A 14,224-nucleotide genomic window follows, 5' to 3' on the forward strand; every position below is an offset into this window, starting at 1 on the left:
CATAATTTAGACCGATATTTACAGATTGCCGGATTTGCCACAGGTGGTCAGGATTCAGTTTATTAGTCATTCAGCCGTTAAATGTTTGAGGCGTCGAGCAGTTTAAGGCTTAGAGCGTGTAGTGTACCACCTTGTCCAGGAGAAAATACTGGGTATTCGATTTACAGTAGTAAAAACAAATCACAGACAAACAAAACATGGTATAGTAAGAAACAAAATAAATAGCCAATAAAAGTGCTTCATTCTGTGTTATGATAACTATAAATCAGTAACGCTTATTTTATTTTATGTACTGTCGTGTTTTATCTTGGCTTCTCCACAAAACGCAATAATTCCTCTGTTCACCTTCACTTGTAGTCTCAGGAGTCTTAATTTTCGGACGGGGAGGGAGCAGCGGTGGAGTGAGCCAGAGTTAAGATCTGTTTCTCCAGCGCTGTGTGTCGGTTGACAGCTGACAGACATCGATTTTCGAGGCGATTACGCTCAGCGCACTGACTCCAATCTGTGGACGCCATCTTCCCGTCAGTGTTATCGCAGAAGGGGGTGGTGGTTGAGTGGTAGTGGGGGGTGGACGTGGCATACTGTAGCTGGGCATTTCGGCCCATGTGTCTTAGCCTCTGTTATCTCAGTCCAAAAGTTGGCGGTGGTTGAGTGGTGGTGGGGGGCGGATGTGGTGTAGCTGGGCTTTTGGGCCATGCATCTTAGCCTCTGTTATCTCAGTCCAGAAGTTGGCGGTGGTTGAGTGGTGGTGGGGGGCAGATGTGGTGTAGCTGGGCTTTTGGGCCATGCATCTTAGCCTCTGTTATCTCAGACCGTTTGCGGTAGTAAACACGGACAGTGGAGGAATCCCTCAGACGCTGTAACACCTCGGGGGTTTTCTCATGGTGGACCGATCCCATGCCACTGGATCTATTATAAGTAGTCTCATTTTTTAAAAAGCACATCTCCTCTCAGAAAGTACATTGGTGGAATGATCAGTAAAGTTGAGGTCAGTAGGCCTGCTTGGTCAGTGCTCTCTTAGGGTCAGTAGCATGCTTGGTCAGTGTTCATGGATCATTAGCTTGGTTGGGATCAGTAGCATGTTCGGTCAGTGCTATTGGGATACAGTAGCAGATTTGTTCAGTGCTCCTGCCGTCAAAACCAAGCCTGGGCAGTGCTCTGGGGTCAGTAGCCTGCATGGTGAGCGATCTTACGGTCAGTAGCCTGCTTGGTCAGTGATCTTGGTGTCAGTTGAAAGCCTGGTGAGTGCTCTTGCCGCGCGGTCAAAGCGATGAAGCGGCTCAGTTGGAGATTATCGCCGGAGTCCACGGAGGGTTTTCAGGGCTCGGCCAGGGACCTCCGGAACCCGGGGAGAGCGCAGAGGAGGACGCAGCAGTTTCACAGGCTGCCACGTCTGCTTCCCAGCAGGCTCGGCTCCTGCGCTGTCACCATGCCGACCCCGGCTAATCGGACGCTGTCGAGGAGTTGCTTTAGATAGCGCATGTCTCACCCCCCCGCTCCCGTCCGGGACGGGATTGGGTGAGAAGGGTCAGCTGTTGTGCTCTTTATGCCTTTGGCGTGTCCCCCCCCCCCCACCCCACCCCCCGCCCGCCGTTCCCCACAATGAGCTTCAGGGTTTTCAGGATTGGCTCGGGCTTTCCAGATAAGCGAATAAGCTGATAAGGAGCTTTTGTCGACAGGCGGCTAGGCTAACTTTCACACAGTGCTTTGTGTGCAGGCTCCCGGCCTTGCCCGGATTGCTGTTTCAGCCATTCATGGGAAAAGGAGGGGAGTTGAGACTGAACACCAAAAGAACAGTTTAGAGCGGGGTTGTGGAATGCTTCTAAAATCTCCCAGAGCACAGCGTGAAGCTCTTAACTGAAAGCTCTGAACATGATTAGCTTTTCTCAGTGGCTTTGCAGTTATCATTTTCCCCAGTTAGTTAAATATAACTATCGCTTCGTAATCTGTGCATTTTCCACAGTATTTTGTCCCTGTGTGTTTTCCTGGTAAACCTAAACTTGGTATCATGAAAATGTCCAGTATTGTTGGGATGATACTAGAATGTTGTGTCACAACATAATATTAAATGTTTTATCAATCTTTTAAAATTGATTTAAAAGAATTTTGAAGTTCTTTCTGTCTTCGTAGGCCTGACCAGCACTGTCCGTACTGAGTCCAGATTCTGGTCTAGAAAAGGAGAAAATATATTTGTTGTGTCTTTTACAAGCCTTTACAAGGAATGGGTCTCAAATATGAACTGCAAATTGGGTTAGCTTCATTAGCGTCTTCTGGGACCACACAAAAAAGTCTGCCCAGGATTGCTTTTTAAAAATCTTATCCCTCGCCACATTCACCATTATTCACCTGACTAATGATGAAGAGGATTCTTATATATTCTTATAATATATTTTTTTAAACATTTTTAATCAAAGGCTTTCTTACAAGAGTCAATTTTTATTGATAACCATGCCGTTGGGAGCATGCCTAATTGCTCCCAATGAGCTGATTGGTAGCTTGCATGGCAGCCTTTCACCGTTGATGTGTGACTGTGTGTGTGAATGGGTAAACAGTGTTTTCTTCTCTTTTTTTGGGACTGTTTTCATCTCTGTATGCGTGTGAGTGTTGTGGGGGAGGCCCTGTCACTCAGTCACAGTGTCTTATCCGATGCGTGGCTTCAAGTTAGCGTTTCGTCCGCCTGCGTGTAACCTAACGAGGCGCTGAACATGCAGCTAGCCGCGGCAGATAGGAGCAATCCCAGAATGCATTAGTCTCCGGGATGTGCTGCGTGTGACGGGGCGCTGCTGTGCACGGGACAGCTCAGCTCCTGAAGGCCTCGTGAGGCTCTTCCACGCACGTCCGGTCTCTGAGGTGAGCGACTCCTCGATCCTCTGCTCCGCGTGGCGATGGTCAGATGTTTCCTTTGTGCGAGCCCGTGTAAATTAAATTCTCGCCCGCGCTCGCAACTCTTCACAGGCGTGCGGCGCCTCATTTTCGAAAAATATTTTACGTTGACTTGTTTGTCAGCGCCCTCAGATTTAGAAGACAGATCTATTTAAAGAGGTCATTGTGAAGTGGGAAGCGTGCAATAAACACGTTTCCTGTGTGGTTTGGGAAATGTGCAATCAGAACTGCATCGCATCCTGCCAAAACATTCCTTGTTATAATCCAGACTAATTGTGAATAAATTCTTAAATTATGAGCGATTGCCCTTGACCAACCCTTGACCAGTGTGTCTATTTAACAAATCCTTTAGGTTTGTGTACTGCTAAATCTGTGACATGTTTAAATACTGTAGTTTAGTTGTTTTTTTATGTGTACAGGAAGCACTTTGGGTTGATTTTTATATGTTAGTGTGCTATACAAATAATTATTATTTATCATTGGGCTTTTCTCTGATATCTCACATGATTCCAAATCAGTGACCATGTCATGGTTGTGATTATAGCATTAGATGAAAAACTCCACTCAGAAACACTAGATAAAAACAATGAAACCTCTTGTATGGAGTGAAAATCTTGGTGAATAAAGCACACCTGAAGCGGTGCTATTCTGTGGTCTCGATGATGTCACAGGGTGCCTTGGATGATGTCACAGGGGCCCTGGAGGGCATGCCCATTAAAGGCTGTTACTCTGTACCTGTAAGGTGCTGTTACCCTGGACTACGTGGATCAGACTGCCAGAAAGGCTCTACATTGGAAAAAGCCTGACTACAGCCCTGTTCTCTGTTCCAGGCTGAACTGCTAGCCCGCTAAGCTTTTCGGTTTTAATGTTCTCGAGAAGCGTAAAGATTTTAGCGTTTGCTGCTCGCATCCTGTATATCGCTCGGCTTGCGTGTCGTTCACGGGAATATTTGACTTCTTATGAAATCTGAGAGAAGATCCTTGGGGGGTCTTACAGATCATGCAGGAACTGAACCGGCAGTTTGGTTGAACATGCTCTTGAGGGGGGTGGCGGGGCAGAGTGTAGGGAGAAAGAGAACACAGGTTAATGTCGGTGCCATTGCAGCCCTGGAGCAGTTTTGGTCCCTGAAGTTGTTTTGGTCCCTGAAGTTGTTTTGGTCCCTGAAGTTGTTTTGGTCCCTGAAGTTATGACTGTGGACCAGTCTGGTGCAGGCCTGGAATAAGAATTTGGACCCATTTCATTTACTCTCTCATTATTCTGCTCTTCCAGGCATAACGATATTATGCTCATTCCAAATTAGCTTTTTAATACAAACATTGGCAAACATTGGTCTCATTAATTTTTTTAAATATCTATATGCGTAAAACCGTGTTTATGTTTATGACAAAGCGGATGAGCAGATGCCTGTTTTAAACGAAACTGCGGTACATAACCGGGAGAAGGTCAGCGTATTTCTGTAATATCAAAGCCAAACTGACAAAGTTGGAATGTGTCTTTTTTTTTTGTTTGTGAAATAGCTGTTTGAGAAAGTTTTCTTTTTAGAGTATTGACTTTTCTTGTCAAAGTGAGTGATACCTGTAATGCAAATGAAGGCAAAATGTTCTTTACCTGTTCACCAAATGTGCTTTACTGTAGCTGTTTTAACCAGAGTGTCAGCTGGTCGTTCGTTAGCTTCACGGTTTAATAACTGCACAAGGAGGCTGCACATTTACGTGGGATCTTTTCGAAAGCGTAAAGCAACAGACCTGCAAGCTGAGTCAAAATAAGATGAAATACAGTTCCCTGCAGAGCATGGAGGAAATCCATAATGCGCTGTCACGGTTCCCATGGAGACGCAGTTGAGGAATATATATATATATATATATACACACACACACACTCAAATATATGTATGTATATATATATATACACACACACACACACTCAAATATATGTATGTATATATATATATACACACACACACACACATATACATACACACTCAAATATATATTAACTGGCACTCTGTGATCCAGTGTCCTCACTGGGGCTAGCAAAGCATTGTGGGAACACCCAGTTTTGGAACACCGTGGCCCAGGCTGAGTCACCTTTTGTCCTCATCTTTGATTTAAAATAATTGCATAGTGCAGGCGCGGTGCGGTCTATTCATGCAGCATGGATCTGGTGAAATTTTTTTATTTAGCGCTCAACTGTCACTTAAGGACAAATGTTGATTGAATCCAGGCCTGTCCATGACGGTAACACAGACTGCAAAGTGCCCATCCTGGAAGGCGTTACATTATGGAGTTTGACCTGAAGGTTTCTGTTTAAATGTAAGTCTCTGTTTGGCTGAAGGGAAGACGAGGACCTCTATCACATGCATATTTGAGGCCTCTATCACATGCATATTTGATTGTAAGAGTACCTGGATGTTCTCGCCTGGCTACAGGTGTTCAGTTGAGCGGGCGTGTTTGGGCAGCATGTGGTCAGTAGGGAACTCGAGGAGCGTTTCGGGTGTCCGCGGCAGCGCCCCGGCTGTTTGGCTGATGTCATGTAACCCGACACCGCCCTGATTGGCTGCCCGTAAACTGTAGGGGGGCGGGGGGGGGGGGGGCTGGGATCGCGAGTGCCACGGAGCATGCATACTCATAGTAGATTAATAAATTAGAGATGTGTGTGTGTGTGTGTGTGTGCACGCATGCACGAGTATGTATGTGTGTGTGTGTGTGCATGTGTGTGTGTGAGTATGCGAGTGTATGTATGTGTGTATGTGTGATTACGTGTGTGTGTGTGTGTGTGTGTGTGTGCGTGAGTACATGTGTATCTGTTGTTGGACAGTGGCCCATGGTAATAATAATTTAAAAACTATACAGGTAAAACAAATTAGAAAAGTTTATCCAGGAAGGCTTTCAGTCTGTGGAAAAGTCACTTATGCACCTATGATGCGGAATATTGTTGGTATTACAGGATGCAATTGTATTAAGGTTAAATAGTGGACTAAGGCACGCACTATCTGGTATCACTAGTAGATATCACACTTAATTATTTAAAAACAAAGTTATAATTACTGTGCCTCAAAGGGCTAGGGTTGGCTAGGAAGATTCTGTAATCCCTGACTGCGCTAGCAGTCTTAATTAGCTACGGAAGCTAATTGTATTGGGGAAGAACATCTAGCCAGTGGTGACTTAAGCGATGAAAGATGGTGTAGATGTAAGATGGTACTGGTAAAATGGGCAATAGAGCAAGGGTCGCTCAAAATGGCTGCTTGTAAAACAGCAGCTTATGATGTAATAAAGAGTCTCAGCTGCTTCACCTCTGAGTGTAATGTCTGTCCGTGCTACCAGCCTGCCGGAGTAATATATGAAGACACGCTTCCCTCTCTTTCCTTGCTTGACTTTATTCATGTTTCCTGCCAAAAAGTAGCCAATGAATATAAAGCCACTAACAAACCAAAACAATGTCTTTAATATGTGATAATTTATAAAAGTGTGTGTGAGTTTCTTTACTCACCTCTTCCTTCATTATGTATTAACCCTGGTTTTTATATTGTTAGCCTTTTCTTTTTTTGTTGTAAAGATCAGCACTCTGCTCTGTACAGAAAATCTATTTCATCCTTTTTTTTTCCTCCCATCACTCTTGTTTGTGCTTTCTCCTGGCGACACTAACTTTGCCTTCAGACTGGCAGTACGAGGGTAAGACGCTGATCTTTTCTCTTCCGCGCCCTCGGTCCCCCGTCATGTCCGCTCCAGCGCCACGCTGCTCATTACCGCCATTAAATTCGGCGGCCATCTTACGCGCCGCGCCCTGCCGTCGCCCCCCCTCTTCATCGTGGTTGGTGTAGACAGTCATGCCTTCATGCTTCACTCACTTCAACACTTCGTGTTTCCCGCCCAAACGCTCCCGCTCACGATTTCAGGCTGAATGTGTTTCTGAGCGGTGCATTGTGGGAGAAACGCTTTGAATGTTTTACCTTTTTTTCTTTTTTTTTCTCCCCCGCTTCGATGTTCAGAATGCAAGTTGTCCAGGACGGGTCCACCTGCCACCATTGTAGCCATAAATGAAGAAAGCCCCAACGGTATGTATTGCATTTTCAGTATTCCCAGTATTCCCAACGGTATGTATTGCATTTTCAGTATTCCCAGTATTCCCAACGGTATGTATTGCATTTTCAGTATTCCCAGTATTCCCAACAGTATGTATTGCATTTTCAGTATTCCCAGTATTCCCAACAGTATGTATTGCATTTTCAGTATTCCCAGTATTCCCAACGGTATGTATTGCATTTTCAGTATTCCCATGTTCAGTTTTACACAGTGTTTCCAATGGATGATTGAAAGGCTGAGGCCTACAGTGCACTCAAGCTTTGTCCATAACTTTGACTTATGAAGAAATGCAACTGTATCGTTTTTACAATGTATTTTAAATCTTAATTTGCCAAAGCTCAGTTTGGTGTTTGCTGAACTTTCCAAGCTCTGTTTATACATTTCAAAAAATAAATTAGCATTTGCTTTTTATTGTGAGTCAATTTAAGGAAATTTCTGTGTCCATCACTATACCATTGTGAAGGCATGGCTAAGTTAAATTCTCTGTGTTTTATATTAAGTCACCCTAAATGACAGCACCATTGAAAGGCAGGCCAAGCATTTACATACGTAATGGAGAATAATATTATAAAACAGTTTCCACCAATGGAGAAACATACTAATTCTAACCCATTAATGCTATTTTTTCTATGTATTTGTCAAGTCATGAAGGGACATTACTCTGCAGAAATGGAATGTTAGTTTATTCTCAAACGACATTTTAAAAAGGACTAAAATATGTGCATAATGCAATGACCCCGTAGAGCTCAGAGAGATTTAATTATCATTTGTGAGCTATCATATCTTTGCAAAAAACATACTTTATTCATTTGTAGTGTAATATGCCAGCAGTTTTTAGGGATATTAAAACTGCAAGAAACATTACCACTGGCTTTTTAGGAATCATTATCCGCGGTTTTTAAGTGATTTTTTTTTTCTTCTTGCCGCTGCACACGCTCCGTGTTCTCCAGAAAGATGGCTTTCATTACCGAGTGAGGCAGGGAGCATAAAGTAGTTTCATTTACCGGACCGGCGAGAAAGCTTCATAATGCTCTTTCAGCTGCTGCAGAAGATGGGTCTCCGTTATGTTGTGCGTCCACTTAATTTGTCATGCCATGTTGGCCTTGTGCGTGTCTCTGGGTAAGAAGGCCGGCCGGATGAATAGGTGAAAAAAATTCTTATTAAAAAAGTGGAAGTTGGGCTGAATGGCTGCAGCGGTTAAGTCGGTGGAAGTATTTGCGCTGGGTGTATTTTATAACGGTGTTGAATGCTGTAGCGCTGTAAGAAAAGGGAGGAGTTTACTCCTCTCCATTTGTGCGTCTCCCTGAGGTGGAGTCGTGCTGGTGGGAGGTGAATATTTATGACTGTTGAACGCAGCGTTCCCCCCCCCGTGAAAAACGAAACAGGCTTGGAGGTCAGCGACCCTCGGTAGGAGTCATTAGGGGTCAACAGCGCCCCCTGTGGCTGGGCGCACGTACCTACAGCTCTGTGTCTCCGCCCTCCTTTGCCGTGTCTGTCCTTTGACCCGCTCAGCGCCGGAGTTTTGCCCGTGACGGGGGTGTGTGCGCGTCAGCAATTAAGAAGGTGCAAGACGACACCAGGGCTGCTCCCCCCCGTCCCACCCCCGTCCCACCCCAGGCATTCGAGTGACAGGTTAAAGGTGTTTAATGAGCTAAAATCACGGCAGATGGATTTAGCATTTAGGAAGTTGTCGTACAGAATTAATGAGCTTTTTCGCCACATGTCCCAGTGGGCACGGCGCTGATCTTCTCCTGCGATGGGGACGAAGCGCCGTCGCTACCGTGAAGCCATCAGGGGGCGGTATTGGGCAGCCTCTGTCTACACCTGCGCGTACAGTTGCATGGGTGTGACGCTGTGACTGCGGCGAATGACCTAGCGCTCGTTTACGACGAGCCTGTGCACGGGCGCAGTGTGTGCGTGTGTGTGAGTGTTTGCACAGTCGACAGTGGCAGTGTGCGTGTGCACAGGAACACACCTCCCCTTTTATAAGGAGCTCACACACACTCAGTGATAATCTCCTTCATGAAGCAGTCATTTAGCTTGGACGTAGGCCCCTCCCAGGCTTGTCTTTATTTTTACTGATGAAATGCTGAGGTCTGAGACGGAATGAATGAAGCGGAATGTTAAACGTCAGACACGTTACACATCAGAGAAATTGTCCTCCTGAATGTGCTCTTCATCCGCTGGTCCATCCTGCTATGCCTTGTAACTGGCAGAAAGGACTTCAGAACTATACTCTGCTTCCCCACAAATCAGCTTTTATTTCAGACACAAAAGCAATAAGTGGAAATCACTGTTAACGTGTTCCAGTGATGAAACCAAACAAGGTGGTGTTTGCTCTGTTTTACTGGGGCGGCTAATAATGCACGTTGCTATTGTTGAGGTTTATCGTTGCATTTGAGCTAAAGCAATGCAAAGTGTGATAGACAAATATAATGCACTTGTAATGCATTTCTACACTAATCATAATGCACATTTTCATTTGGCACATAGAGGATGTTACCTGGGAGTCAAATTGCATATGAAAAAAGAGCAGCAGAGGCATTTAGAAATTGTTTCATAATCTGATATTATGTACATAATTTGTATATTTTCATCATTTAAATCTGTGACCAAGGCTGTTGAATGAATGCGAGATTCAGCTTTTAGCTTATAGCTAGTGTTACAGACAGTGTTGGGTACGGCTGTCACAGCTACAGGAGAACTGAGTGGAGAATGACGTCCAGTCCTGCGTTAAGGCTGTTAGCTGGCTCTCTTATCCCCGATTGCCTCACACAGTAAGAACTTTTACTAAGAGCGAAAGTGAGACAAATTTAAGAAAAGTTTTGAATGAGGCCCACTGAGAGAGTTGTTTATCGGGAAAAGTAAAAGTAACTTAATGGAGCCATATAATACCAAGAAAGAACACAAAAACTGCACCAAAGCCTTTGAAGTTCAATGAACTCCAACACCATTAACATCATAAACAAGGACTCCTGCTTCTGGTTGACCCTGGCCTCAAACAGTGCAATGAGAAATGAAATAGGATGTTAGCATCTCGTGTGGAAGGAAAAACACTATATGAGTCTGCAGATGGCCTTGCTATGTTTGCTCAGGGTGCTGTTTAGGTCACTCAAATTCCCAACAATAGGCATGTTTATAAATACTCATTTTTTCATCGCGTAATATTGTGGTGATTTTTTTTCTGCTGCCGTAGAGGGCATTGTCTGCTGGAACTGTCAGGGTTGTGATACTGCGAACGGGAATCGAACCCGACTTTTAGCTAATGGAACATGGCATGTTTAATTTGTTCTGCGTGTCGGAAAAACACAGCCGCTTTGGCAGGTGCCAGACAAAAAGCTACAAATTTATCACCTGGAGGAGATTTCTATCGAAAAAAGCTGGAAAAGCTAATGCATTTCCCCCAAGCCCAGGGAGCGGTTAATCGGATTGCAGAGATTTCAATCTGGGGGATAAGGAACGGGTCTGTCTGCAGCCGCTAATGGAGGAAGAGTCTGACGGCCGGTCGCCCCGACGACGGGGAAACTTTTTCAGACTCAGTTTAAAAAAAAAAAGAGAGCGATCGTCCAGGCTGGTGGTCAGGCCGTTTCCGGAACATTCTTATCGTCTCAGCCCATCTCCACCTCTCGGTTTCCCTGACTCCCGCTCTGCTCACGATGCCTGAAGGTCTGACAAAAACTGAAACTTTTCTTTTTTTGTTTTTGTTTTTGTTTTTTGTTTTTGCTGGCGATGGCCAGTTTATTTTTTATTTTTTGCAGTGTGTGGTTAGAACCCATAATATCACCCCAATCTCCCTATATCACCTAATTCCCTAATATCACCCTAATTCTCCCTAATATCACCTAATTCTCCCTAATTCACTATCTCCCTAATATCACCCCTAATTCTCCCCTAATATCACCCCTAAGTCTCCCCTAATATCACCCCTAAGTCTCCCCTAATATCACCCCTAAGTCTCCCCTAATATCACCCCTAAGTCTCCCCTAATATCACCCCTAAGTCTCCCCTAATATCACCCCTAATTCTCCCCTAATATCACCCCTAATCTCCCCTAATATCACCCCTAATTCTCCCCTAATATCACCCCTAATTCTCCCCTAATATCACCCCTAATTCTCCCCTAATATCACCCCTAAGTCTCCCCTAATATCACCCCTAAGTCTCCCCTAATATCACCCCTAATTCTCCCCTAAGTCTGTCACTGGCTTTGAGCAGCTGCTGCAGAGCACAGCAGCTCGTTCTCTCAGCCCTCGCATTTATTTTATTTTTTTATTTATTTATTTATTTGCTTCGTTGGGCAAAATGGCTGAAATCTGAGAGCCTTCTCTCGTTTCACACCTGCCAACGAGGGGTTCCACAACAAGCTAAAATGGGTTCCCCCTGCGGAGAACCTTTTTTTTTATGAAAGTGCGGATCGTTGACTGAGCGTGACAGTGCCCTTTTGAATCTCCCCGCCTCGGCGCACTGGCGGTTTGAGCGGCTTTGTGTTCTCTTGCTGGCGGCCTCGTGCGTTTGATACGCAGCTCAAATGATAGACGAGGATGTTGAGAATGATTAGTTATCTGAAAAAGGGCGACCATTTTCTTTACAGGCTTTTTTATACCGGCTGAATAGGGCTAATGGATGAATTACTGCATATTCATTCTGTAATGTGCATACATGGAAACAGAGACAGCAGGCACAGTTAACGGTTTCTGCTTCGGGTATTTGAGTATCTTTTCTTTTTCTACTTGAGGTGACTAAATCATGACATTATTTCAAGGCATAGCATTGATTAAACCAAATCTAAACGCAGGAAAATGTTAATTTGAATCCTTTAATTTTTCAGTGTCGCATTATTAAATCAGCGGTTTATTACCGGTTTAAGTACTTTCTCACAGCCCTGCTTAGTAGCTGCTGTTAAAAAGTCACACCCGATTAATAGTCGGAAGCGTCTTTATTGACCGCTTTGTAGCGGTTGAAACGCGGGGCCTTAAAATAAAGTGTGAGCAAGAGGGCTTTTATGGGTTCAGCGAGGGCGCGTGAAGCAGAGTCGCTGGCAAACACAACCTGATTAAACGCGATTAAAATCTCAGAGGTGAGCGGGGTTGACCCGATCCTGTGGAGTGCGGGTGCCTTGCTCGGGCCTTTCTCTTGGTGATTATTGCACACCCTGAAGTGTGGGCCACCAGATTATTATTCTGTTTTTTAAAGGCTCTTGTGTATTTACGCCGTTCCGGGGGGTGGGCTCACTGGCGCTGTGAGTTGATGGCGGGTGACAGAAGGCTGTGGCTTGGAGAGGGCCTGCAGATTACGTGTGGATCCCGGAGGAGTCCACGTGTCCCTCACGACGGTCTCAGGGCTGCAGGAGCGTGGTCAGTCGCCGATGCACGAGAACCAATCAGAAGGCTTCCTTCTCCACGGCGCAGCACCACGATTGGCTGGAAGTAGCAGAGTCACTTTTTCTTGTGTCGAGGTGTGAGGCATCGCTCTCTGACCGCTAACCAGAGAGGAGGTGATGGGCAGTCAATGTGTAGGACAGCGGCCCTGTATATGGCCCCAAGAAGAATAGAGACCAACCACAACCACAGAAAGACTGTTTAGCTGCCAAAATGGCCCCATGAAGAACAGAGACCAACCACAATCACAGAAAGACTGTTAAACCTCTGGGTTTTGACACTTCTGTCAGAATTTGGCACTTTCCTTCTTTGTGTTTGGAGTATAGGCTATAGCCTTTAGCCTTGTGTCTGGAGTCCTATAACCATTAGCCATCTGTGGAGACTCACTCGAGTTTATGTGAATAGATAATGAAGAATTTGAAAGGAAAAATGAAACTTTATGTTTTGCGTTGAACTTGAAAAAACGAGAGCCCATCTAATCCTCTCTGTAATCTCATTTTAATGTGTTACTCGTCCGAAAGCCCTGGGAGACTTAGTCATAACTCTGAATAGTTTTGTATGGCTGAACCAGGCTTAGCGCAATTCACAGCAGTCATTAAACACGCTCATAACCAGATGATTGTAGGATGAAATATACATATCTATTTAAATGTACAGTGTAATATTTCATATAAATATGTAAGTCACGTGAGACTCCCTGTGCAGAGAAATAGTGTAATGAGTGAACAGGGCCTATTCGATCTGAAAGTATTCCCTCTCCTTTTTGCCGTTGATTGTTTATGTTTTGGTAAAGCTCAGGGCCGATCTTATTCTGGCTGAAATAAATGCCTGCCTGCCTGCCCAGTAGAAATAATTAAAAGGCTGAAAATTGTAATTAAAGAGGGAAGAAGATGAAGGAGCTGGATTAGTCTCCTGCACCTGCTGCGTGGCCATAGTCCAGGATCGCCGTGGCGATCCACGATCGCCGTAGCGCCCAAACGCTGCTCGCTTAGCGCAGATGTGCAGTAATTCCTGTGCAACTCTGCCCCCACCCCCCCACCCCAGTGCAATGCAATCATGAACGAATGGGGAGTGTTCCAACTGCTTATTTATTTACCTCCTTGCCTCCTTTCCTAGTGTGGAAGGCCAAAGGGGTCAAAAAACATGTGAAATTGACGTCTGGAATCACAAGCTGTCAACGTGGGTGCATTCCAATCGCATATTTTATTCGTCCTTTGTCTCCGAGGTCCTTGACTGACCCAGAAATCGATCGAGGTGCGCCACCTTTGAGGCCATTCCAACCCGTTAAATGCTCCCTCAAGGAGCTAGGAGGCTCGTGAAGAACTCTTGAGCAAGGAAACAGGAGTGCACCCTTTGCAGAAATATTTTTTCGGAATGCGTTATGTATAACACTCGACCTGTGGACCCGTCTCTCCCAATCTGCTACTTCTGTAATTGACGTGACTTCAAACTGACCCTTGAAAGAGTAATGATATTCCAGTTGCCTTGATTCCAATCGTCTGTGAATCCTTTCCTTGCTTCCTCCGATTGGTGGAGCCAGGAGCGAGGAACGGAAGCAAGGAGATAAAATAAGCAAGTGGAGTGAGCTGACTCATCGGGACTCCAGACGTAAATTCCACGTATTTTTGACCCATCTGGCCTTCCATATTTGGAAAGGAGGCAAGGAAAGGAGAACAAAGTGGTTGTAATGCCACTTCAGTGTCATGTGACTTGATTGTAATGTTCTCTGGCCATTGATTCGTCATCTTTTATTAGCCTGGTTACTGTTCATTTCCTTACCAAAATGGCTGTCGGCATTGGCAGTAGTGGGTGCCTTTGTATTATCGGTAAAAATATTGACAGGAAATGGACAAGGACATGTTTTTTGTTGTTGTTGTCTGC

The 14,224-nt window shown here is 45.0% G+C and overlaps 1 protein-coding gene across 1 annotated transcript in view; it reads left to right on the forward strand.

The window, feature by feature from the left end:
* LOC135244743 (protocadherin-15-like) overlaps window positions 1–14,224 on the forward strand; it is a 187,824-nt gene that overhangs the window by 44,144 nt on the left and 129,456 nt on the right. The window contains exons 4-5 of the mRNA XM_064317270.1: window positions 6,540–6,554; window positions 6,872–6,937. Of these exons, the coding sequence (XP_064173340.1) occupies window positions 6,540–6,554; window positions 6,872–6,937 (81 nt within the window). The remainder of the gene's footprint in view (window positions 1–6,539; window positions 6,555–6,871; window positions 6,938–14,224) is intronic.

The sequence above is a fragment of the Anguilla rostrata genome, chromosome 18, assembly GCF_018555375.3.
Source record: "Anguilla rostrata isolate EN2019 chromosome 18, ASM1855537v3, whole genome shotgun sequence".
Lineage (NCBI taxonomy): Eukaryota > Metazoa > Chordata > Actinopteri > Anguilliformes > Anguillidae > Anguilla > Anguilla rostrata.